This window comes from Ascaphus truei, chromosome 1, assembly GCF_040206685.1.
Source record: "Ascaphus truei isolate aAscTru1 chromosome 1, aAscTru1.hap1, whole genome shotgun sequence".
NCBI lineage: Eukaryota > Metazoa > Chordata > Amphibia > Anura > Ascaphidae > Ascaphus > Ascaphus truei.
Genome location: NC_134483.1, coordinates 369,226,811 through 369,251,098, shown reverse-complemented (window position 1 = coordinate 369,251,098; position 24,288 = coordinate 369,226,811). Strand labels below are relative to the sequence as shown.

The following is a 24,288-nucleotide window of genomic DNA, read 5'->3' as shown; positions in this document are numbered from 1 at the left end:
CTAATAGAGAGTCTGAGATAAAATGCATTGTAAGGAATCCCAACCCTCTCTGATAGCGTGTCTGAGATCAGATGCATTGTAAGGAACCCCAACCCTCTCTAATAGCGCGACTGAGATCAGATGCATTGTAAGGAACCCTAACCCTCTCTAATAGCGCGACTGAGATCAGATGCATTGTATGAAACCCCAACCCTCTCTTTCAGTGTCTGAGATCAGATGCATTGTAAAGAACCCCAACACGCTTTAATTGTGCGTCTGAGTCAGATGCATTGTAAATTCTTCTGTATTTGGTACAATTTTCAAATGAACTGAAAATTGCAGGAAACCCTTTAGGGATGCCCGGGGGACTCAAAGGTTCCTAGGTACCTCTGTTGAAAAACACTGGACTAGGTTAAGAAAGTATCTGTCTGTCCATGTAATTTGTATTAACTGGGACTTGAGTATAAAGGCCTGTATTTAAAATTTACTCTGTAGTTATGAATTGGATAATTTCACTGCAAAATAAAAGGGATGACAAAGAAATAATGTTTCAAAGTGAGAAATGTATAAAAATGAAATAACGTGATTACATAAGATATCCTATTGCCACCTAGTAAGATACCTCAATAGAATCCTATTATTTAAGATAGATCAGACGTTTCTCCATAGGACACAGTCTTTCCAATTGAATTAGCAAATTGAGAATCAAGGAAGAGCTGAACATCACAACAGTAAAAAGCAGAATGTTAAATTGAAAACAAACAGCATGGTTTATGTTTGATTTGATCTCAAGGCACATATTTTGCCATCTGTCAAAATCCACATCAATAGGCTTTCATATAATCAGAAAACATTCAGCCTTAGCAGTTTACATTCTCTCCAAAAACAAATGCTGTTTGCTGCAGCAGCAATGATAAGAAATAAGGAATATAAATAAACATGATCTACTGCAAGCGTAATGCAAGATTTGTCAACAAAACAATAATATCAGTAGTTCTAGGTCCTGGTATCATAAGATCATTCTGATCATTCTTGCAACAGCACTATGGGCTTTTAAGAGTAGTAAACACTGATCATCCCAACATTGCCAGTGAAAACATCATATTGATATACACTGTACAGTGAATACTGCACAGTGAGGGATGCCATGTTTTTAAAGTTCCCAACTACATTTTAGTAACTATATCACCATGGTTATTAGTAACAAGTCTATATAAACTTATACTACACCTTATCCCAGTGGTTTACTACTTTTTTTTTGTTTAAGGAACCCTAGAATTATATTGTGGTGCTCTGCAGAACCACAACCCTCTCTAATAATGTGTCTGAAATGAGATGCATTGTAAATTTGTTTGTATTTGGTACAATCTTAAAATGACCTGGAAATAGCAGGGAACCCTCTGGGGATGCCAGGGGAACCCAAGGGTTCATTGGAACCTTGGTTGAAAAACATTGCCTTATCCTACAGTGTGGCATTGGGTATATTCCGGTGCTCAGAGATATTGATGGCATGGATAATCACTTTAAATCATGGTTTCTCATAGAGAATGTGAATTAGGGAGCCCCCCTTATATGTTGATAGTAGATCTGTAAACAATATTTTGAGTAGAAGACAATACCTACCTGGAACTTTTAGTATGAAAGGTATCTTTTACTGCCTAGCATAGTAACCAGGTGTCCCCTCCTGGGAGGCCCATTATATCAAGTATTGGATCTTTGGGAGATGACTTATCACGTTATGTTAATTATTTTCAACAGCCCTTAGTGCGTTCATTACCTTCTTCTATTTTAGATAGTGTAGATCTCATGAATCCCTTACTCAAGATCCGGTGGAAAATAAATGATATCTGGGTTACACTTGATGTAACATCCTTAGATACTATTATAGAACATCAGCCAGGAATGACAGCTGTTTGATATTTTTGGATCACTGTTATATTTCACTGCCACATAGCACTTTTATGTTAGTTTCCATAAGCTTTAATTATCAACGCATTCATTATTTTGATTAATTATTATAACTCTTTATTACTCCAATCAAATTAAGTCAATTATAAAGTATCAGTGGGATGTCGTATTTCTTGATCCTGTGCTAAGACTTTATACCCATTCAGGTCGCAACTTTGCATTTAGATGGGCTAAAACTAATGCAAACTATGTTTGCCCCAAGTTCATTCAGTTCTAAGGATTCTACTGAAATGTCTAATCTTCCAAAAGGATCATACAAATGTAGTCACTGTAAAACTGCCCTTATATGAGACCTTCAATATGCTTTAACTCTTTAGTAAATGAAAAAGTGTTATAAAGTAATGTCCTTCATTAATTGTAGCACTACATTTGTTATCTAATTATCTCTATGTGGGTGTGAAATACAGTATGTGGGACGTATCACACGGCCCGGTAAAATTAGGATTATTGAACATGTATGGCTGATAAGGAAAGGAGATTTAAATCACCCAGTTCTGAAACAATTCAATATGTGTACACAGGGTAAAATTGACAAAAGTACCCTTAAAGATAGGGTGACCATTCGTACCGGTTTTACCGGGACAGTCCCGTTTTTTTGTGTCCTGTCCCGGTTTTAAGTCGTCCCGGTTTTTGTCCCTGGTCCCGGTATTGCGGGGCAGCAGCGGTGAGGAGAATGCGGCGGCCGGTAAGTATTTTGTATGTGTGTGTGTGTGAATGCTGCCGGGGGGACTGAATAAAGGAGAATGCCAGGGGCGGGACTTAGAATGCCGGCCGGCCCGCAGGGGATTGCATGAATGATGCTGCCGGGGGCGGGACTTAGAATGCCGGCCGGCCCGCAGGGGATTGGTTGCAGGCAGGTCAGAGGAAGCCGGTGGCGGGACTTCCGCTTTGTGCAGAGCACACGTGTCTTCCCGCACCCGGCTCCTCTGTGCGCGGTGAGTGTCCCCCTTCTGTCCCGGGTCCCAGCCAGGGGGGGTAATAGGAGGTGGTAGCGGGGGTGCGCCTGCCTTAGTACCACCTTGTACCTTTGCCCCCCCCCCCGGCACTCCCAGCATTGCCCCCCCGGCGCTCCCACTATTGCCCCCCCCGGCACTCCCACCATTGCCCCCCCAGCGCTCTCACCATTGCCCCCCCGGCGCTCCCACCTTTGCCCATCGGCGCTCCCACCATTGCCCATCGGTGCTCCCAGCTTTGCCCCCCCCCGGCGCTCACAGCTTTGCCCCCCGGCGCTCACTTCCCCCCGTCCCCTTGGTGTGGGAGATGGGCTCGGGGTCGGGCAGTGGTTGCTGCGCGGTCGCGGGCGGTGCAGGGGGAGGCGGGGTGTATCAGTGTGTGTATCAGTGTGTGTATCAGTGTGTGTATCAGTGTGTGTATCAGTGTGTGTATCAGTGTGTGTATCAGTGTGTGTGTGTGTGTGTGTGTGTGTGTGTGTGTGTGTGTGTGTGTATCAGTGGGGGTGGGGGGGTGTATCAGTGGGGGTGTGTGTGTGTGTATCAGTGGGGGGTGTGTGTGTATCAGTGGGGGGGTGTGTATCAGTGGGGGTGGGTGTGTGTGTATCACTGGGGGGGGTGGGTATCAGTGGGGGGGTGTGTGTATCAGTGTTGGTGTGTGTGTATCAGTGGGGGTGTGGGTGTGTATCAGTATCAGTGTGTGTGTGTATCAGTGGGGGTGTGTGTGTGTATCAGTATCAGTGTGTGTGTGTAACAGTATCAGTGTGTGTGTGTGTGTGTGTATCTGTGTGTGTGTGTGTGTGTGTCAGTGGGTGGGTGTCTCCCTCCCTCTCTCTCCCTCCCTCTCTCTCCCCCACCCTGTCTCCCTCCTTCCCTCCCACCCTGTCTCCCTCCCACCCTTTCTCCCTCCCACCCTGTCTCCCTCCTTCCCTCCCACCCTGTCTCCCACCCTGTCTCCCTCCTTCCCTCCCACCCTGTCTCCCACCCTGTCTCCCTCCTTCCCTCCCACCCTCCCTCCCACCCTGTCTCCCTCCCACCCTGTCTCCCACCCTGTCTCACTCCCTGTCTCACCCTGTCTCCCTCCCTCCCTGTCTCACCCCGTCTCCCTCCCTCCCTGTCTCCCTCCCTCCCTGTCTCACCCCGTCTCTCTCCCTCCCTGTCTCCCTCCCTCCCTGTCTCACCCCGTCTCTCTCCCTCCCTGTCTCCCTCCCTCCCTGTCTCACCCCGTCTCCCTCCCCACCCTCCCTCCCTCCCTGTCTCACCCTCCCTCCCTCCCTCCCTGTCTCACCCTCCCTCCCTCCCTGTCTCACCCTCCCTCCCTCCATGTCTCACCCTCCCTCACCCTCCCTCACCCTCCCTCCCTCCCTGTCTCATCCTCCCTGTCTCCCTCCCTGTCTCCCTCCCTCGCCCTCCCTCCCTCCCTGTCTCCCTCGCCCTCCCTCCCTCGCCCTGTCTCCCTCCCTCGCCCTGTCTCCCTCCCTCGCCCTGTCTCCCTCCCTCGCCCTGTCTCCCTCCCTTGCCCTCCCTGTCTGTCTGTCTCCCTCCCTCGCCCTCCCTTCCTGTCTGTCTCCCTCCCTCGCCCTCCCTGTCTCCCTCCCTCGCCCTCCCTCCGTCTGTCTCCCTCCCTCCCTCGCCCTCCCTTCCTGTCTGTCTCCCTCCCTCGCCCTCCCTGTCTCCCTCCCTCGCCCTCCCTCCCTGTCTCCCTCCCTCGCCCTCCCTCCCTGTCTCCCTCCCTCCCTCCCTGTCTCCCTCACCCTCTGTCTTATCTTAACTGCCGTATACCTACTCCGAAGTAACCTACTCTGCTTTCTTCCAGATCTGACTCAAATTTCACGCGGGAAACATCGGAAGACAGGTAAGGAACACCTCCCCTCCAGTATAGTACCTTGAGGGACTGCGGATCAGGTAAGATCCCAGGCGGGATTGCTGCTTTTAGAAATTGTGAAGAGGGGGCATCCAGACACTGGTTAATGGGTTCAGAATCATTCACATCTGGGTTTTTTTTTTCGATTATTGAGGAGTACACACACACACACACACACACACACACACTCTCTAATGGTAGTAAAGTATAAGTGTACTACAATAAATAAACTGTTATATATATATAAAAAAAAAAATGTGTCCCGGTTTTTCATTTTCAAAATCTGGTCACCCTACTTAAAGAGATTGAGCATATCCCACAACCTATTGGAGGTGGTGATAGAATTAATATATGAGATCACTGTAAGGCTTACTGGATATATACTTTAAAGACTCGTATTCCATTGGGTCTCAATACTGATTGGGAGCTGGGCCATTTCTGTAGATATAAACACACATTTCTGTAGTAAATTTTCTTTTTCACTCATAAGGTTCGTATATACAATTGTATTAATAATAATTTGTATGTATATACTGCAAATAGAGAATGTGTGGTCTATTACTGTTCAAACACTATTATCTGTGTATAAATGGTATTATATATTTTGTATTTGTTTTTAATATTTTTTCGTTTTTGAAGTGAAACTTCTTTAGTGGCACCTAGTTGTGATGGGACAAAACTGGAGAGATGGAGACGAAATGTGAAAAGGAAGTGACATCACGGCTACTCCCCCCCCACGCGCCTGCTGTCACATGCGGCGGCAGCGCTCCTAACGGCCGCTGCTCCCCCCACATGGCCGATGACATATCGCCGCTGGCGCCGCTCCTCACAGCCGCCGTTCCCCACCCGCTGCCAAGCCGCGCATGCGCAGTTGTGATGGCGCCGCATCATGCCAGCTTCAGCTTCTCTTCCGCCCACTGACACATATACACACTGACTGACACGCACACACTGACACACACACACACACACGGAATTCCCAGTTACTATAAATATAGAAGTACAAATTGCTAAAACACGTGTTCTAAGTCAAACTTCTTTTCGTTTTGGCACTGAAATTGTATTTTTTATTTTTCGTTTAATATATCATTCTTACAAATACAATTTCTGTGACAAAACAGTGACAAAAGACAAAGACATTTCACTTACTATGCGCGTGCACAGCACACACAGCTTTTTTTAATATCTTGCACTTTAAAATCTTGTTTTCCCAGTTTTTCACTTCACTCAAAGAGAGGTATATATTGTATAACTAAGGAACCATAATGTCATTATATACCCTTGACATGTCATGTAGTGGTTGGCATAGTGATGTATCCTAGACACAGGTTTGAGTTACTTACGGAGGCATAATACACAAACATAAATTTACTATATATATAAATATATATATATGTGTAGAGGTATCAGTACCGTGTTAGCCGAGCTCCAATAATCAAAAAATAAATAGATGATACCGTTCTGTGGCTAACGAAATGCTTTTATTTGTGCGAGCTTTCGAGATACACTGATCTCTTCTTCTGGCGATGTTACAATGAATGAAGCAAGCAAAAGGTATACTTAAAAACAGTGTCTCTTGGAATGTTATCTGTGCTAGTCCTTCCCCCGGTGTGGATGTGTTTTATGGCTAGAGGTGTCAAAAGGTTCCTGAAAGCAAGTGATGTAAGAGTGTGTGTGTGTGTGTGTGTGTGTGTGTGTGTGTGTATCTGTGTGAATATAAATTAATGGAGAGCCCACAGTATATACAGTGCTTTACAAAAGGTGTGTGTGGAGTGGGAGTGGATATAAATGGTGTGGAAATGTGAGAGAGTGTAGCGCAACTAAAAGTGTGTGTGGATACTATGTGGTCCCTATAGGTGTATAGGGATGGAAAAACAAGGAGTATTAGTATGTGTAAGAGACAGCTGTGTGTGCATACATATAGCACAGTATGTACAGACATGGCCTATAGCGCTCATGGGAAGAGAGTTCACTTGTGTCAGTAATGACTCATAAAATTTCGATCTCTGTTTGGGGCCACCGCTAAGTGTCCCGAACAGTTACATAAATTTGTATTCATGCAACCGTCAAATAGCTGGCTCTGTCTGTAGGTTTGCGGTATACAGAAGTCTGTAGTTGGTTGTTCTTTATAGTAATGGTGGTGTCTAGGCAATGTACTTCATCCGGGACAACAGATTCCACCCGACACACACCAAACATGCAACCATCTACAGTCAAGCCATACGATACAACCGGATATGCTCCGACACAGCAGACAAAGACCAGTGGATTAAAGCCTTGAGATCAGATTTTATAAACCGTGGATATAACCACAGAATTGTTGACCAGCAAATTCACAAAGCCACCAGAATACCAAGAAGTGATCTCCTTGAATACAAACAGAAGGAGACAAGCGACAGGGTACCTTTGGTTGTCACATATAACCCACACCTAGGAGCCCTACGCAAGATCGCCAGGAAACTACAACCCATCCTCCAGGAAGATACAAGACTGCAACAGGTCTTTACTGAAGCACCCTTATTATCATACAGACAACCCCATAATCTCAAGAATATTATGGTGAGGAGTAAAGTATTCAGCAGTACAACTGAATGCGGGACGAAACCATGCCAGGACCCAAGATGCAAAACTTGCGCAATGCTCTACACAGCGGACACAATAAAATACCACACAGGAATCGGGAATACAAAATCAGAGGAAGGTTCACCTGTTCCTCCAGCAATGTCGTGTACCTCATCATGTGCATGAAATGCCCAGGGGGCTGCTACTACATCGGTGAGACAGGGCAGGGGCTAAACAAGAGAATGAACCTGCATCGCCACAGCATCACTCGCGGAACAGGAGACAGTCCTGTCGGCGAACATTTCTCTGACTCTGGCCATAAGATGAACGATCTGACGGTTGCCATACTCAAAGGTAATCTTAAAACACCGAAAGAGAGACGGTTGCATGAATACAAATGTATGCAACTGTTCGGGACACTTAGCGGTGGCCTAAACAGAGATCGAAATTTTATGAGTCATTACTGACACAAGTGAACTCTCTTCCCATGAGCGCTATAGGCCATGTCTGTACATACTGTGCTATATGTATGCACACACAGCTGTCTCTTACACATACTAATACTCCTTGTTTTTCCATCCCTATACACCTATAGGGACCACATAGTATCCACACACACTTTTAGTTGTGCTACAATCTCTCACATTTCCACACCTACCCACACCATTTATATCCACTCCCACTCCACGCACAACTTTTGTAAAGCACTGTATATACTGTGGGCTCTCAATTCATTTATATTTACACAGATACACACACACACACACACACACACACACTTACATCACTTGCTTTCAGGAACCTTTTGACACCTCTAGCCATAAAACACATCCACACCGGGGGAAGGACTAGCACAGATAACATTCCAAGAGACACTGTTTTTAAGTATACCTTTTGCTTGCTTCATTCATTGTAACATCGCCAGAAGAAGAGATCAGTGTATCTCAAAAGCTCGCACAAATAAAAGCATTTCGTTAGCCACAGAATGGTATCCTCTATTTATTTTTTGATTTTATATATATATATATATATGTGTGTGTGTGTAAGGTGTGCAAAACTGATTTAAATAGTGTTGCAATGATGTCTATGAGTGCTGCCACAATGTAATGGGTGTACACCACTCCAAAGAAAATACAAAGTACAAAAGGCGCTGAGACTATCAGCCCCTTTGATGCAGCGATCTGAAAGCATATTACTGACACAGTATGCCTGTTATTTCTGCTAAATTGTAAGTAGCCTCTGTTGCTTGCGCAATAATTGTATTCATAAACGTACTTCACCATATTGGTATCTTTTTCATCTATAGGTACATCTCGTTGTGGAATTCGAATATAGGACTTGTTCACGTATTTATCCTTCAGGTGTTGTATATCCATGCACCTGTGTCTCTGATTTGCACCGTTTGTGTTTTTTTGTAATATGTGTGTGTGTGTGTGTGTGTGTGTGTGTGTGTATGTGTATATATATATATATATATATATATATATGGATAAAGTAGCGCCACTCGTGAAACCAGTGTAAAATAATGTGATCCCTATCAAGTGCATTAATACAAAATACAAACAATCCTATAATAAGTGATTACTACTAAATAATAAAATATTAATAATAACAAACTTTTTATATTTTCCTTTTTTTCTGTCATCTTTTTCTTTTCCCACACCACATTATCCTGTCTAGCTAATACTTTCCACACCTTGTTTCTGTGTGCACACGCATATTATTTGTATGTATGATTTGCACATGCATTATTAGCATTTGTGCATGATTATGTGCATATATATGTGCACGCAGAGATTAGATCATTTTTGGGTTGATATCGCTAGGTTTTATGTTTTATTATTTATTATGAATTTAGGAGAATTGTATGTTAATACACAGTTATTGAGGTATTTTGAAGTACTTCATTTTTAGCTCTTTTAAATGATATATGAACATTAATTAATATTATTTTTTACAGTGGTATAGTTTTTCTTTACTATTGAATGTTGTTATTGTTATTATTGAAGTTTATGATATGTCACTATTGAAATACTAGGGTGCCTCGTTTAGTCTCTCTTTGTAGAGTTTAATTCATATAGATTCCAATTATAATTGTGCTATTTGTAAGGGCGTAATCATTACAAATTGATGTACCAATCAGATTTGAGACACTCCAGTATATAGATATGGCCATCACTGTTCACGAACATTCCCTTTGATAAAGTTGCATTATTGTGACGAAACGCGTCAGGGACGTACATCATGACATTACGTCATCACGTCGCATGCACGCTTTACGGCCGGAGCGTGTATGATGCTGTATTGAGGCCTATTCCAATACCACACTGCGTGGAGGACTTCAACTGATCGTTCAGAGGACGGACACTGTCGGGTGCATTGTTCGAGTATTCCCGTTCGACTGCTAACGCGTCACGAGACGGTGCCTGCCTCGGTGGTGATTTTGATCACAAATTGCTTTTTATTCACTTATACTTTGAGTGTTTTTAATCCCTCCACCATTCCCTTCCCTATATTAAATGTACAGTATTACACTATGGGGCGTGCGCTCTCTGTCTTCTTTTTGTGTGTGTATGTGTATGTAGCCATGCTGGTTGTGGCTACTGATCTGCCCTCCCTGACATGAAAGCCCTGGTAACAGTGCAGGCAGTGTCAGGACCAATCCGGGGTTTTCTTCACCTGCAGCAGCTCCTTTGAGTGACAGGGGAGGAGGCGGGCTAAGGCCTGTGTTCTGCCCAATTCTTGGCTCAGACCTTAGACCTTCCTCCTCTGTACTTAAGGGGCTGCACTTCCTAAATGTAGTTAGTGTCTCTCCCCACGTGAGAGAGACAGGTACCATAGCAGGGGTATTCAGAGTGCTGGCCCCTTCTGTCCCCTCCTCTTGGCGACTGGGGGTAAATACCTTACCTCTGACTCTATTAGGAAGTCAAGGTAGGGTTGGGACTGCCCTTGGTGCCCTAGGCCAAGGGAGGATGTCCAGGGTCCAACCTAAGGTTGAAGACCAATTGACTGTCGATGCAGATACCGGTTATGCTGTGTGTGCAGAGGAGGAGACATATGATAAAGAGTTCCCGTTCAACTATACCCCTGGCTGGTATGCAATCTATCAGTGGGGAGTAGTGTAAGTTCTCCTGCAGGGATTGCCTTCATCTTCCTGAAGCCTGCAAGGGATGGAGGCGCTGACATCCATGAGCTAAAGTGTAAGTATCTACCCCAGAAGCCTGTGCTGATGTCCCCACTACCACCTGCAGATGACTCAGCATCCTGTAAGCCAGCAGGTATCCAGTACTACACACCTGGTAACAGGAGAGAGAGAGAGAGGAGAGAGAGGAAATGCCGGCACTCCAATGAAGCACAATAAGGTAGGTGCATGTCCAATAATAAGTAGATAAATATACGATAACGTTCACACGGGAATCAGCAGACAGCACTCAGGTTAAGATTTGTAGTGCCTACCCTGAGGAAGGTTCCGTTTGTGGGTCCGAAACATTGGTGATTTGTGTCTTTTCTACAATATATATATTCTACAAATCTTAACCTGAGTGCTGTCTGCTGATTCCCGTGCGAACGGTATCGTATGTATGTATGTATGTATGTATGTATGTATGTATATATATATATATATATATATATATATATATATATATATATATATATATATTTATTTATAAAATATTTTACCAGGAAGTAATACATTGAGAGTTACCTCTCGTTTTCAAGTATATATATATTGTCTTTGGCAAGAATCCATATATGGATTGTGGTGGGCTGTTTCATAAAGTTGTATATGTCTTGTAATTGTTATGAACTATGCGTCAAGACGCATTAATCATGAGATCACTATGTGTGTATGACACATGACCCTAGCGTATAATGATGTCATCAGGGAAAAGACTAAATACGTTCAACTAATGTTTGTTTGTTGTCCTTGATAAAGTGCTGGTGAGCGCTGAACTTGTGGGCAGTCTCTTTTTGCCTCTGTTTTTTTTATACCATGGCTGAATAAAAATAGTTTATTTTTTTATTTTACTGCACCGTGTTTTTCAAATGTTGCTACTTAAACCTTATCCTAATTAAATACTTACTCTGTGTGGAATGACCACCAAGGATAATATAAACTTTACATATTTATACCAGTGGCTTCAATATACATGCTCAGGACACTCTAGAAATAAGCACAATGTATGTTCACATTCACAAACACAAGTTAAATTGAACATATTTGAATTTCAACATCAATAAAAAAATGCATGCTGCAATGTAAAGCACTCCTAAGTATTCTCACTTGAACTGAAATAACAATATTGTAGATTAATCGAAAATATTTGTTCTCACTAAACTGTGTTTTTGTTGATGACCAATGTCAAAACTACAATACCTTCCAAAGCATGTAAACACCAAAACATAATTCCTTCTGTAAGGAAGTGTTTTGTGGTCAGCAGTACTAGATATTATGAGTATCAACATTATGACAGTTTGTAAAATGTTATTACTCAGACTAAGTTCTAAATAAATAATATATATCCCCAGACAGATATATTTTAGTATCACTGTCCATTTTTAGGTTAGAGTTTTCCCAAAACACGAAATGAACCTTCAGGGGATGGCAAGTCACATTTCTCTGCGCATGATGACAATAATCAACAACATTCACAGTCAAGAATAAGATTAAGATACTGTACATGCATCTACAACAGCTGCTGCCATAGCGAAAAGAAATACAGTTAACTAATGTTTGTTCTGCAAACTAGAACAGCTTGGTCATGTATCTTAATACCCCACAGTAAAGTAGTTGTAACAAAATAGCAAAGCCTTACATCCTGCTTGTGGAAATTGTGGCATTGTGGAAATCTGTCTCTATTAAGAAAATCTGGGACCTATTCACCTCCAAGCTTTTCCTGGTCATTGTTGTCCCACCTATAGTTTAGCTCTCTCGTTCCTTTATATATTGAATTAAACAAGTAACGATACAACGTGCTATATATATATCCAAAGTACAGCAATGTCCTAATAAGATTATTATTATATTGGTAAACTCGTACTCTGATCACCCTTTCCCCCCAACTACGGTAACATTACATCATAACAGCAGTGGGACCTCCCTACTCACCTGCGTTCCTCAGCTTTCTGTTTCTATACACGGACAGGATGACCAGCAGGTTCCCCAATATATCAACCACGATAGTGAAGATGAGGATAGCAGCCAAAGCATTGGCCACCCAGGGAGGGCGACCCAGCGTGATCTCCTTGGGAATCTGCGAGGAGCCGTTCAGTGCGCTCACGTTCACTCTCATGTTCCTCTCCTTTCTCCTTTTGTGTTCTGTGTGGGTTCTACTTTCCAAACCAGTTCTTCTTTCCCCCCAAGACAGAGAACTTTAGTTCATCTCATGATTCCCCTCTCCTGTCGCCCGATATAAAAGGTATCTGGGGAAGTGCACACAACACATGGGTGTAGAAGCCATCCCTTGCTTGACTGTCAAGTTTTTAGTTTGCATGTGCATGTGTCAGAGAAGATACTTTTATAGCACCCTAGCCTTGTTGCCAGCGCCTCTCCCTCCTTGCAGACAGTTGGCACAGTTATAGGCTGCAGGTGACATCTAGTGTTGTGTCAAATGGGCACCTTCATGTCTTGGTCGTGTAGCACGAGCGCCACCACGTGGAACTCACAGCACTATACAATCAGATACCGTAGGTGTATTGTATATCTTATAGTGCCTCTGTCCCCTAATTACCATACATATTTGTCATGTGGCCGGCTGTTACATTATATTGTATAATTTTGAGATTGCATGCGTAATAATTTCACCTTTTTCATGAAATAATGTTGTATCTGCTGCCAAAATGCAAAGCACACTTGTAACTTGTTTATTTTTCACACCCATTCTTGAGCTGCACACGTCAAAATCACGGGTGTACTATAAGCACTGCGTTCTCCAATAATAATGTAGAACATGAATATATTATTTAATATGTCTTTTTCTGTAACACATCAAAGTGCATTTAGAAGCCCTAACACACACACTTCGGCAAAAACAAAAATCAATACCAAAAAAGGTTCTTCATGATTGGTTGGTAGCTATGTTATTATTATAACAGCATGTTTCTTTATATGTCTACATTATGAGAATATAAGTCTAACCTATCTATCCCGAATAATGCACAGAGGCCAAGTATTATTATCCCAATCCCTTCCTTGCCTGAGGGGCTTGCAAGACCGGAGAGGGGTTGTTTCCCCTATATTGTTCATGTCATAGATTCGTTGCAGGTTGTGAAGCTTTTAACCTTTCTTTGTTTTATTATTTTTTACTGCCAGAGGGGCCTCAGTGGCAGGGAAAGTATTAATGAAATGTGAGGTTTTTATAAGATGCTATAGATCATGTATAACCTCTCAAAACCTCACATCTCTTCATGTGAACAAAATAACATATTAAAAAGTTACATATTATAAACTGTTAAAAAAAAGTGTGCTGTATATTCCAGATCTGAGTTACCACAATACTAGAAGAAAAACATATTAACAATTAGTTATGTTCCCAGAGCTGTGTATTTACGATACATTCTTGTTTTTTTCTTTTCTTCATTTTTTTTTCTCCATTTTTTTTTTACCTTTATTGGGGATGTAAGTGTAATGATTATAATAATTACAGATATAGTAGTCACTGGCTCATGACTACAATTTACATTCAAACGATCCAACAAGGCATTTTCACTTGATAAATTCTAGTTTAAAGGAACAATCCAAGAAATATCCTATGTATTTTTTTTAAATAATAATAAATCAGTTCTGTAATATTAGATAATACTTACTACCTTTTTTATATTTTATAATTCAACTCTTAATGACATTTTACATTAGGTTTAATATACTGAGCATAATTTGAGTTCTATAACAGGTTTAAGCCACATCCCCAGCACTGCAAGAGCTTTACAAGCAGTCCTCGGTTATCCGACACAATGCGTTACTCAAAATGGCGTTGGATAGCGAAACGTTGTAAAGCGAAACACGTTTTCCCATAGGAACACTGTTTAAATGAAAGGTTCCGTTCCTGAAGGCATTTTTAACACTAAAATACACCAAATATTTTACGCAGGCAATAAGATATGCAGCACACACATAAATTATATAGTGTATATACTGTATTATATATATATATATATATATATATATATATATATATATATATATATATATATATATATATATATATATATAATATAACATAATAAATAATATATTATATAGTATAATATAATATTATATATTATAGGCTAAAGCAGTCAAATTCCGGGCATTATTGAAATTCCTGCCCTCTGATTGGTTAAAATTCCGGGCATTATCCAATCAGTAATGCCCGGAAATGTAGCTGCTTGTAAAGTGTTGATTTCAATGTGATTATTTTCAGCCAATTAGCTTTCAGAAGAGCTGAGACAGGGCAGGAGATTGGTCTAAAAGTAGGAATAGCTCTGAGACAGGGCAGGGGATTGGTTAAGAAGTATCAGCCACAGGTTGACTCCTCCCCCTTGCTCAGTGAACTGAGAAGATTCAGTTGAATTGGTGGGGGGGGAGAGAGTCTGCAAAGCAAGTGAGTGTCTGTCTGCAGTTTGTTTCTCTGTGTGTGTGTGTGTGTGTGTGTGTGTGTGTGTGTGTGTGTGTGTGTGTGTGTGTGTCAGCAGCAGAAGCAGCAGTGTCTAGGAGTGTAGCAGCAGCTGTGTGTGTAGAGGTACTGTGTTGTGTGTAGAGGTGCTGTGTTGTGTTGTGTGTAGAGGTGCTGTGTTGTGTGTGTGTAGAGCTCCAGTGTGTGTGTGTGTGTGTGTGTGTGTGTGTGTGTGTGTGTGTGTGTAGGTGTAGGTGCTGTGTTGTATGTGTTGTGTGTGTGTGTGTGTAGCAGCAGTTTGTGTGTGTGTGTAGATCTGCTGTGTTGTGTGTTGAGCTGATGTGTTGTGTGTGTGTCAGTGTCAGCAGCAGCATCAGCAGCAGTGTGTTTGTGTGTAGCAGCAGTTTGTGTGTAGAGGTTATGTGTTGTGTGTAGATGATCTGTGTTGTGTGTAGAGGTGCTGTGTTGTGTGTAAAGGTGCTGTGTTGTGTTGTGTGTAGAGGTGCTGTGTTGTGTTGTGTGTAGAAGTGCTGTGTTGTGTGTGTAGAGGTGCTGTGTTGTGTGTGTGTGTGTAGAGCTCCAGTGTGTGTGTGTGTGGCTGTGTGTGAGGAGGTGCTGTGTTGTGTATGTTGTGTGTGTGTAGCAGCAGTTTGTGAGTGTGTAGATCGGCTGTGTTGTGTGTTGAGCTGCTGTGTTTTGTGTGTGTGTGTGTGTGTGTGTACACAGAGGGGGCGGCAGTGTGTGGATATAGATATCTGCAGTGTAAGAGTATATACTGTAGAGGTGGATTCATGTATTTACCATTTTATTTTAATTTAAAAAATCTATATAACTATACAAAGTGTCTATTATTTCTGAAAAAAAAAGCCTACATTTAGCCTATAATAGTAATAATCCCCTCAGAACAGGGCATTACTGGCCAATAATGCCCTGGCTGGGTTAAAGTCCCTCGACTTCGCCTCGGGCCTTCAACTCTTCCAGCCAGGGTATTATTGGCCAGTAATGGCCTGTTCTTCGGGGATTATTACTTAAGTATAATATAATATTAGATATATATACACTCTTAAGACGCTTTGCAATGTTGTTTATGTGTATGTGTGTATGTGTGTATGTGTGTATATATGCACACATACACATAAACAACGTTGCAAAGCGTTGTAAGAGCGTTGGATAAGCCTTTTTGGCATTGTAAAAATGAACATAGGTATGCATTGCATAGCGTTGGATAAGCCATTCGTTGTAAAACAAAGCGTTGTAAAACGAGGACTGCCTGTATAACATTTTCCTGTTTGTGATCATTTGTTGGCAATATTCCCAGCAGTTTGAGCTGTAAACTGTAACAATGATAATGTTACCTTCGTTATATAGTAGATGAGGTTGAAAAAAGACATCCATCCATCAAGTTCAACCTATGCTAAATTTAGACAACAGATACTTTATCCTATATCTATACTTACTTATTGATTCAGAGGAAGGCAAACAAAAACCCATATCATCCAATTATATATCATAAGGGGAAAAAATACATTCCTTCCTGACTCCAAGAATCGGATTACTCCCTGGATCAACATTCTTCCCATGTTTTCTTATTTGGTATATCCCTGTATACCTTTCCTTTCTAAAAAAGATTTCCAACCTTTTTTTTAACAAATCTATTGTACAGTACCGACAATGTTTATTGAAGCAAAAGCCGCCGGTTGACCAGGACTTACTCCGGCTGGTGCTGAGAATAGTCAGTGCGCCAGCCGCATCCAGCCGCGTCCCCTCCTTCCCGACCCCCTAGCGGCTCCTGCTGTGCCCCTCTGCATCCCCGCTCCCCCGCTTACCTCATTTCAAACCTTCAGGGGAGTCGGGGAAGCCGGGGAAGCCGGGCGCGCACGTCACTGTGACGTCACCGACGTCACGCGAACGAGCCGCTTCCCAACGCTTCTCCACGCTGCCGCCACGCATCCAGCCGTGCGGTTTTTAGTCGAATAAACATTGTCGGTGCTGTATCTACCATGTTTAATGAATTCCACATTTTAACTGCCCTTACTGTAAAGAACCCTTTCCTTTGTTGCTGGTGAAATCTCCTTTCCTCCAACCTTAAGGGATGCTCCAAAGTCCTTTTTACTGCCCTTAAGATGAATGATTATTTTGAAAGCTCATTGTACTGTCCCGAATATATTTGTATATAGTTAACATATCCCCTCTTAGACACCTCTTTTCTAATGTAAACAAATCTAATTTAGCTAGCCTCTCCTCATAAGTTAGATTGTCCATCCCCTTCATTACTTTGGTGGCTCTTCTCTGCACTCTCTCTAGTTCCATAATGTCTTTTCTAAGAAGTGGTGCCCAAAATTATACTCCATATTCAAAATGTGGTCTTACTAATGCTTTGTAAAGGGGCATAATTATGTTTACTTCCCTTCCATCCATTGCCCATTTAATGCAAGATACGATCTTATTTGCCTTTGCAGCTACTGCATGACTTTGGGCACTATTGCTAAGCCTGCTGTCTACAAGCACTCATAAATCCTTCTCCATCAAGGATTCCCCCAATGTATCCCCATTTCATTTGTAAGTCGCCTGTTTATTCTTGCTTCCAAATACATAACCTTACATTTATCTGTATTAAACCTCACCTGCCATTTACCTGCCCAAGTTTTCAGTCTCTCCATTCCTTCCAGAGAGAAATTATATCCTGCTCTGATTCTACTACCTTACACAATTTAGCATCATCAGCAAAGATGGAGACTTTGATCTCAATACCAACCTCAAGGTCATTAATAAACAAATTAAAAAGCAGTGGTCCCAGTACCGATTCCTGAGGTACTCCACTCACGACCTTAGCCCAACCTGAAAAGTTCAATTTATGACAACCCTCTGTTGTCTATCCTTCAACCAGTTTTCAATCAAGGTGCATATATTTTTATTTAGTCCAATTTGCTTTATTTTGTACACCAACCTCTTGTGTGGAACTGTATCAAAAGCCTTTGCAAAATCTAAATAGACCACATCAACAGCATTACCCTGGACTAAATTCCTACTTACCTCCTCAAAGAAACAAATAAGGTTAGTTTGGCATGATCCATCCTTCATAAATTCATACTGACTATTACTAATAATTTTGTTTACTATTAGGTATTCCTGAATATTATCCTGTATTAAACCTTCAAGTAGTTTCCCCACTATGGAAGTCAGGCTTACAGGTCTGTAATTCCCCGGCTGTGATCTAGCTCCCTTTTTAAATATTGACACCAAATCTGCTTTACACCAATCTTATGATACTGACAAGAAAAAAGCGCAAACACAAATCGTAAAGTATATCAAAACAGTGTTTAAATAAAATTGGTAAGTATTCTGCGTACATTTAAAATAAAGGTCATATGCATTTACGTGTAACAACACGCGATGTTACCACACAGCAGAGTGGGAGACTTAGAGGTTGTCACTCAGGTAACTGGATTCCTGCTGGGCCTCAGATCCGTCCGCGTCTGGCGTGATGTCAGCACCCTGCAGCCGGTTCGTCCAAGATTTGGAGAGAGAGATCAGCCCGGGTCGTCTGGCTCTACAACCCACGTTCGGCACAGGAAGTCAGTGTATTCCACGTGGTTGTAGTCCTGATCACGAGGGTACACAGAACGAAAGTCCCGAACACAGTCTACTCCAATGGCACTCGGCAAAGGGAATCAGTCCTAGTGAGCGCGCAATAATGACGTCACTCGTAGGGCGCAGCTAGACACAAGGTGGGCCCAGACGGAACACCTAGGGGCTGCGTGAGCACACGGAAATGCTCAAAAATGTCCCAAACTCACAATCAGGCTAAATAGAACCATTAAAAAGTACCAAACATGGATATAAATTAAAAAATTAAAATCCAACGCGTTTCGAAGCTAAACACTGCTTCTTCATCAGGGATAAATTCAATGTGACTACCCCAGGGTATTAAATATACACCCAACTGCTGTTATTGGTCTATCAATTAGATTCCAGGCCAATCAGAACATGTAATTCAGCAGTTAGGGGCGGGACATTGGATTCGCATTGATAATGACATTTAAAAACAATTTTTTAATACACATAAATTCCTCTGCAAAAGAAAAAAAGAAGGAAAAGAAAGAATAAAAAATCAGATTAAAAGTGTATACTTTATTGCATTTTAAAATTATATTATATATTAAAATTAAACACTGCACTAAGTGATAGCTACAATTGTATATTACTAACATTGCTTGTTCAATGAGACCGATGGGTCATCTAGGTGCCGAGTCATACAGACTCTATAATCATAAGGAAAAAGATAACCATTAACCCTTTAATAAAAGGCCCATACGTCTAAATCTTTATTCAGCCCCTTAGGAGACATACAATCTAATTTATGAATCCAAAAAGATTCCTGAGCTGATAGAGCTTTCAGTCTGTCCCCCCCCCTTCTATCACCTGGCACATGTTTGATGCCCATAAATGTAAGAGAGGAAGGGTCTTTTTGATGTTTAATCAGGAAATGTCTGGAGACACTGTGCTTCTCAAAGCCATTCTTGATATTGCGTATGTGTTCTTGTATCCTAATCTTTAGGTTACGTTTTGTTCTGCCTACATAGTGCAACCCACAGGCACACTCCAGAAGGTACACTATGAAGGTTGAGTCACATGTAATAAAATCATCTATACTAAAGATTTCTTTGTTTTTTTTGGAAGTGAAGGTTTTACGGTTGGGGTGCATATATTTACAAACCGAACATTTAGCACAATTGAAATTACCTACAGGTTTTGTCCCAAGCCAACTGTTTTCTGTTCTATGGCACACCATTTGTCCAATGTCACTTGGAGCTAAAAAGTTTTTCAAATTGGTTGCCTTCCTATAAATAAATCTAGGTTTCTTGACCAGATGGTCACACAGAACCGGATCATTCTCTAAAATTGCCCAATGTTTAATGAACACTTTCTCAATATTCTTGTGAGCTCTATTAAAATTAGTCACAAATGCCACATCTATTTTGTCAGGGTTCAACTTACTCGATTTTTTTACTTTTTTGCACTAGCAGTTCATCACAGTCCATAAATTGGACCCTTTCTAGCTCCTTATTGAGGTGATCAGGTTTGTAACCCCTTTCAATGAAGCGACTAAAAAGTCTTTCAGCTTGCTTCATAAAGGTATCGTTATTCGTACAATTTCTTTTCAACCTCATGAACTGACCGGCTGGGATGTTTTTAATCCAGGTGTCCTTATGATTGCTCGTTGCCATTAGCAGATTATTAGTATCCACTTCTTTGAAGAATGTCTCTGATAATACCTTTCCATCACAAGTGGAAGTCAGTCTAAGATCTAGATAATTTGTCACTTCCTTGTCTGTTTGGTGAGTAAAACTTAAGTTATATTCATTTACATTGATGAAGGACATCAGGATTGGGATTGGGATCGTGCCAAAAATGCTTTCCAAAAGCATTGGCACATCCTTAGAGCGGATGCTGACTTGGAAGAAATCCTCAAACCGTACCCTGTAATGACTAGCCGGAGATCTAGGAATAACCGTGACAGTCTAGTGCAAAGCCATTTTGTGGCCAGTGTTAGCCAAACCTGGCTCCCTACCAAACCACCTGGCAACTTCAGTTGCTTCAACTGTAAGGCATGCCAGGTCATTAAAAATGCAAAAACATTCAAGAATTGGGACGAAACTCGCACCTTTACCATCAGGAAGTTTATTACATGTAGAACACCTGGGGTCATCTATATGGCAGAGTGTGTGTGTGGGAAAAAATACATTGGCAAAACTAAGCGCCCATTCAGAATTAGAGTATTGGAGCATTTGGGCAATATCAGAAATGGCCTCGATACCCCGTGGCAAGACATGTTAATGAACATCACCATGGGGATATGCTAGCACTTACCTTCAAAGGGATTGATCAATTGAGTATGGGCATCAGAAAGGGTAACTGGGACCAAGCCTTACTTAAAATGGAATCACGCTGGATATATACTCTCAGCACTTTGGCACCACGTGGGTTAAATGAGGGGTTTGTATTTAGCCCCTTTATTTGACTCACTCAACAACTCTCCATAGTCACTATTACCCCAGACTACCCAACGAATGTACTAGGTATCGATCTGCTCACTGCGTACAAACATCTAGTGCAAACACACAGATTGCATTCCATCATAGGCAAGGACTTGGGTCAGCACGCCCACCATGCATGTGTACACCCCTAACTATGCAAATTACGGAACGCGTCATTACTAATTAGAAGACTGCTTACCCTATATATACTGAGAGCACTTTCAGTGCCTCTTCCCAGCCTTGACAAAGCAGTAACTAGCGAAACGTAAGTCGGCGATTGATGACTTCATCACGTCATAGGGGCGGGATGAATCCAAGTAATCTGTTTTTTTGATAATTTATTTCAAATGAGACCATGTTATGATCACTATTACCCAAATGTTCCAGGACTTGAATATTTGCTATTACTTCTACATTGTTTGATATTACCAAATCCAGTATTGCCCCTCTCCTGGTTGGTTCCTCAATAATTTGGGTCATATAATTGTCTTTAAGCACCCTAAAACACCTGTTTCCTTTTAATGTAACACTAATCTCATTGCCCCAGTCTATGTCTGGATAATTAAAATCCCCCATTATGCAAACATGACCCAGTTTTGATGCCTTCTCCATTTGCAAAAGTATTTTAGCTTCCGCAATCTCACAGATATTTGGCATTTTATAGCATATCCCTACAAACATTTTCTTTGTTCTTTTACCTCCACTGCTAATTTCTATCCACAAGGTCTCTACATTTTCATCATTCCCTTCATAAACATCTTCCCTTATAATAGGTTTTAGATCCGGTTTAACATATAAGCATAGTCCAACTGCTCTTCTATTTGCTCGATCCTTCTGAAAAAGGGAATAACCCTCTAAATTAACTGCCCAGTCATGAGTTTCATCCCACCATGTTTCAGTAATGCCTATGATATCATACTGCTCCAATGCAGCTACTAATTCCAGCTCCCCCTTTTTATCTGTCAAGCTTCTTGTACAGTATTAGCAAGCATGCATTTAAGTTTTTTTTCAGCCTGTACTATTATTGTATCTGCTCCTTCCTTTCTGTTCCTGCTTGGTTTAGTCTTTAGAAATTATTTAGTATTATCTGTATTTACTATGGGTGTCTCGCTGCTTGTCAAACTCGCACGTGCCCCCATTCTACCTCCGTATCCCCTTGTTTCCTCATCTATTCTATTTACTTTGTTCTCTGTTTCATTCCCCCCCCCCTCCATCCTAGTTTAAAATCTCCTCCAACCTTTTTAACATTCTCCCCCCTAGCACAGAAGATCCCTCTTCATTGAGGTGCAATCCGTCCCTAGAATATAGATGGCACCTCTCAGAAAAGGAGTCCCAGTGCTCTAAAAACCCCAAACCCTCCTTCCTACACCATTTTCTTAGCCATGCATTAACCTCCCTAATCTGACTGTCTCCCTGCGGTAGCGCATGGCACTGGTAGTATTTTAGAAAATACTAACTTTGAGGTCCTTGCTTTACGCTTTTGGCCTAAATCCCTGAAATTATTTTTTAGGAGCCTCCATCTTTCTCTAACTTTGTCATTGGTGCCAACATGTACCAAGACCGCCGGGTCAATCCCAGCCCCTCCCAACAATCTGTCTACCCGATCCGCAATGTGCCGAACCCGAACACTCGGGATACAACAAACTGTTCTGTTCATGTGGTCATGGCAACAGTTTGCCCTATCTACCTTCCTAATAATGGAGTCCCCTACCACCACAATCTTTCTTGGTATCCGAGCATCCTGACTCCCCTCTGTGCTGGAGCAACTATTCCCCTGGCTGCTAGAGGAATCAGTCTCCCCCCAGTAATATAAGAATACATTGTAGCTGCTGAGTTACATTGACTGGAGGATTCAAACCAAAAGGCAGTAATTTAGTGAACACTAGGAAGCAGTATTTTGCTGATCGATCACGGGAGAACAAAGTGATCAACAGGCTTAGGTAATTAGCTTTCAATAAAAGTAATCAAATGCTGCATATATTAAAACAAAAAAATAAATATATTTTTGATAAGGGAGGGAGAGGGAGAGAAAAAAGAAGAAGAGGCAATCCAGGTCTTGTGAAAAAATAGCAAAGGTTTAATACATGGATCAATGTTTCCTATCTCTCTAGAGAGGGGACAGGCACTCACTATAAAAAAGGTGTATTGTAGTTCAATTAACATTTTAGCTCACTATGGAGCTTATCTCAAGATACAGAAGTTAAGAGAAATGCATCCTTATACATCACTAAATAATCCCAAACAAAATGTAACAAAAAACAAATGCGGCATGAACATGTTAGCATATGATAGGATGGCACCATGTTGCAACCTGTAGCCGTGCTGGTGTGTGAACAAACTGAATGTCATTTGACACTGGGATTTGAATGGAGAAGGAGGGCGGCCGCCTAGGGGTGGCAGATTTTCAAATCCGCCACTGACCATGCTGCTAAATCCTGCAATGCAGGGGGGCCCGAGTGCGCAGGGGGTCGCTGCCGGATGTCGGGCTGAAGTTTCTTGCCGACTGTCAATCTCAGCTTGATGGGTGGCAGGGCCTTCACTGCAAGTAAACACTCCCTCCTCCCCCAGAGTGTTTCTCCACCCCAGTCTGCAGCAGCTCACAGGACCAAAGCAACCCTATCCCCCCACCCAGGTAAAAGAGTGTGTGTTATGATTGTGTGTTGTGATTGTATGTGTGCGTGTGCGTGAGAGAGAGAGTTGTGATTGGGTCTGTGTGTATTGTGATTGGGTGTGTGCGTGTGTTGTATGTGGGGGGGTGCGGGGGAGGATTGAATGTGTGTGGTTCAGATTGAGTGTGTGTGGGGGGAGCCCTGGGAGGGGGAATTGACTGTAGGGGGGGGTGGGAATTGAGTGTGTATGAAAGGGGGAATTGAGTGAGGAGCGGAGTTGTGTGAGGGAAAGAGGAGCGGGAAGAGTAGTGAAGGGGAAGATAGGTGGGGAGAGAGTAAGGAAGAGTAAGAAAGGGAGTGAGACACAGGGTGAGAGAAGGGGCAGTAAGGGGGTTGAGTGTGATGATGAGAAGGGTGAGTGTAAAGATGAGAGGGAAGCTGTGAGGGGTTAGGCCAAGGTGTGTAAGAGGGATGGTGCTCGCAAGGCAGCTGACATGGGGACCCCAGTATAAACTACATTTATTTTTAGTTTTTTTTGTTTAGGGGCCTTTTTCCATTTTTGCAGGGGAGCCCAAAAAAATTAACTATGCCACTGTCCCACGGCCATTCATCATTAATACCTATACCACTGCTTCAAACTATAACCGTACTGTCATAGGCAAACATTGACACATACTGGCTTCTGATCTCAGCTTTAAGGCCATATGCCAACATAATCAGTAC

The 24,288-nt window shown here is 42.1% G+C and overlaps 1 protein-coding gene across 1 annotated transcript in view; it reads right to left on the bottom strand.

Annotated features, from left to right (window-relative positions):
* The window catches only part of MTNR1A (melatonin receptor 1A), a 243,107-nt gene extending 230,231 nt beyond the window's left edge, over positions 1-12,876 (bottom strand). The window contains exon 1 of the mRNA XM_075610118.1: positions 12,434-12,876. Within this exon, the coding sequence (XP_075466233.1) occupies positions 12,434-12,617 (184 nt within the window). The 5' untranslated portion in view covers positions 12,618-12,876. The remainder of the gene's footprint in view (positions 1-12,433) is intronic.
* Positions 12,877-24,288: the final 11,412 nt, after the last annotated feature.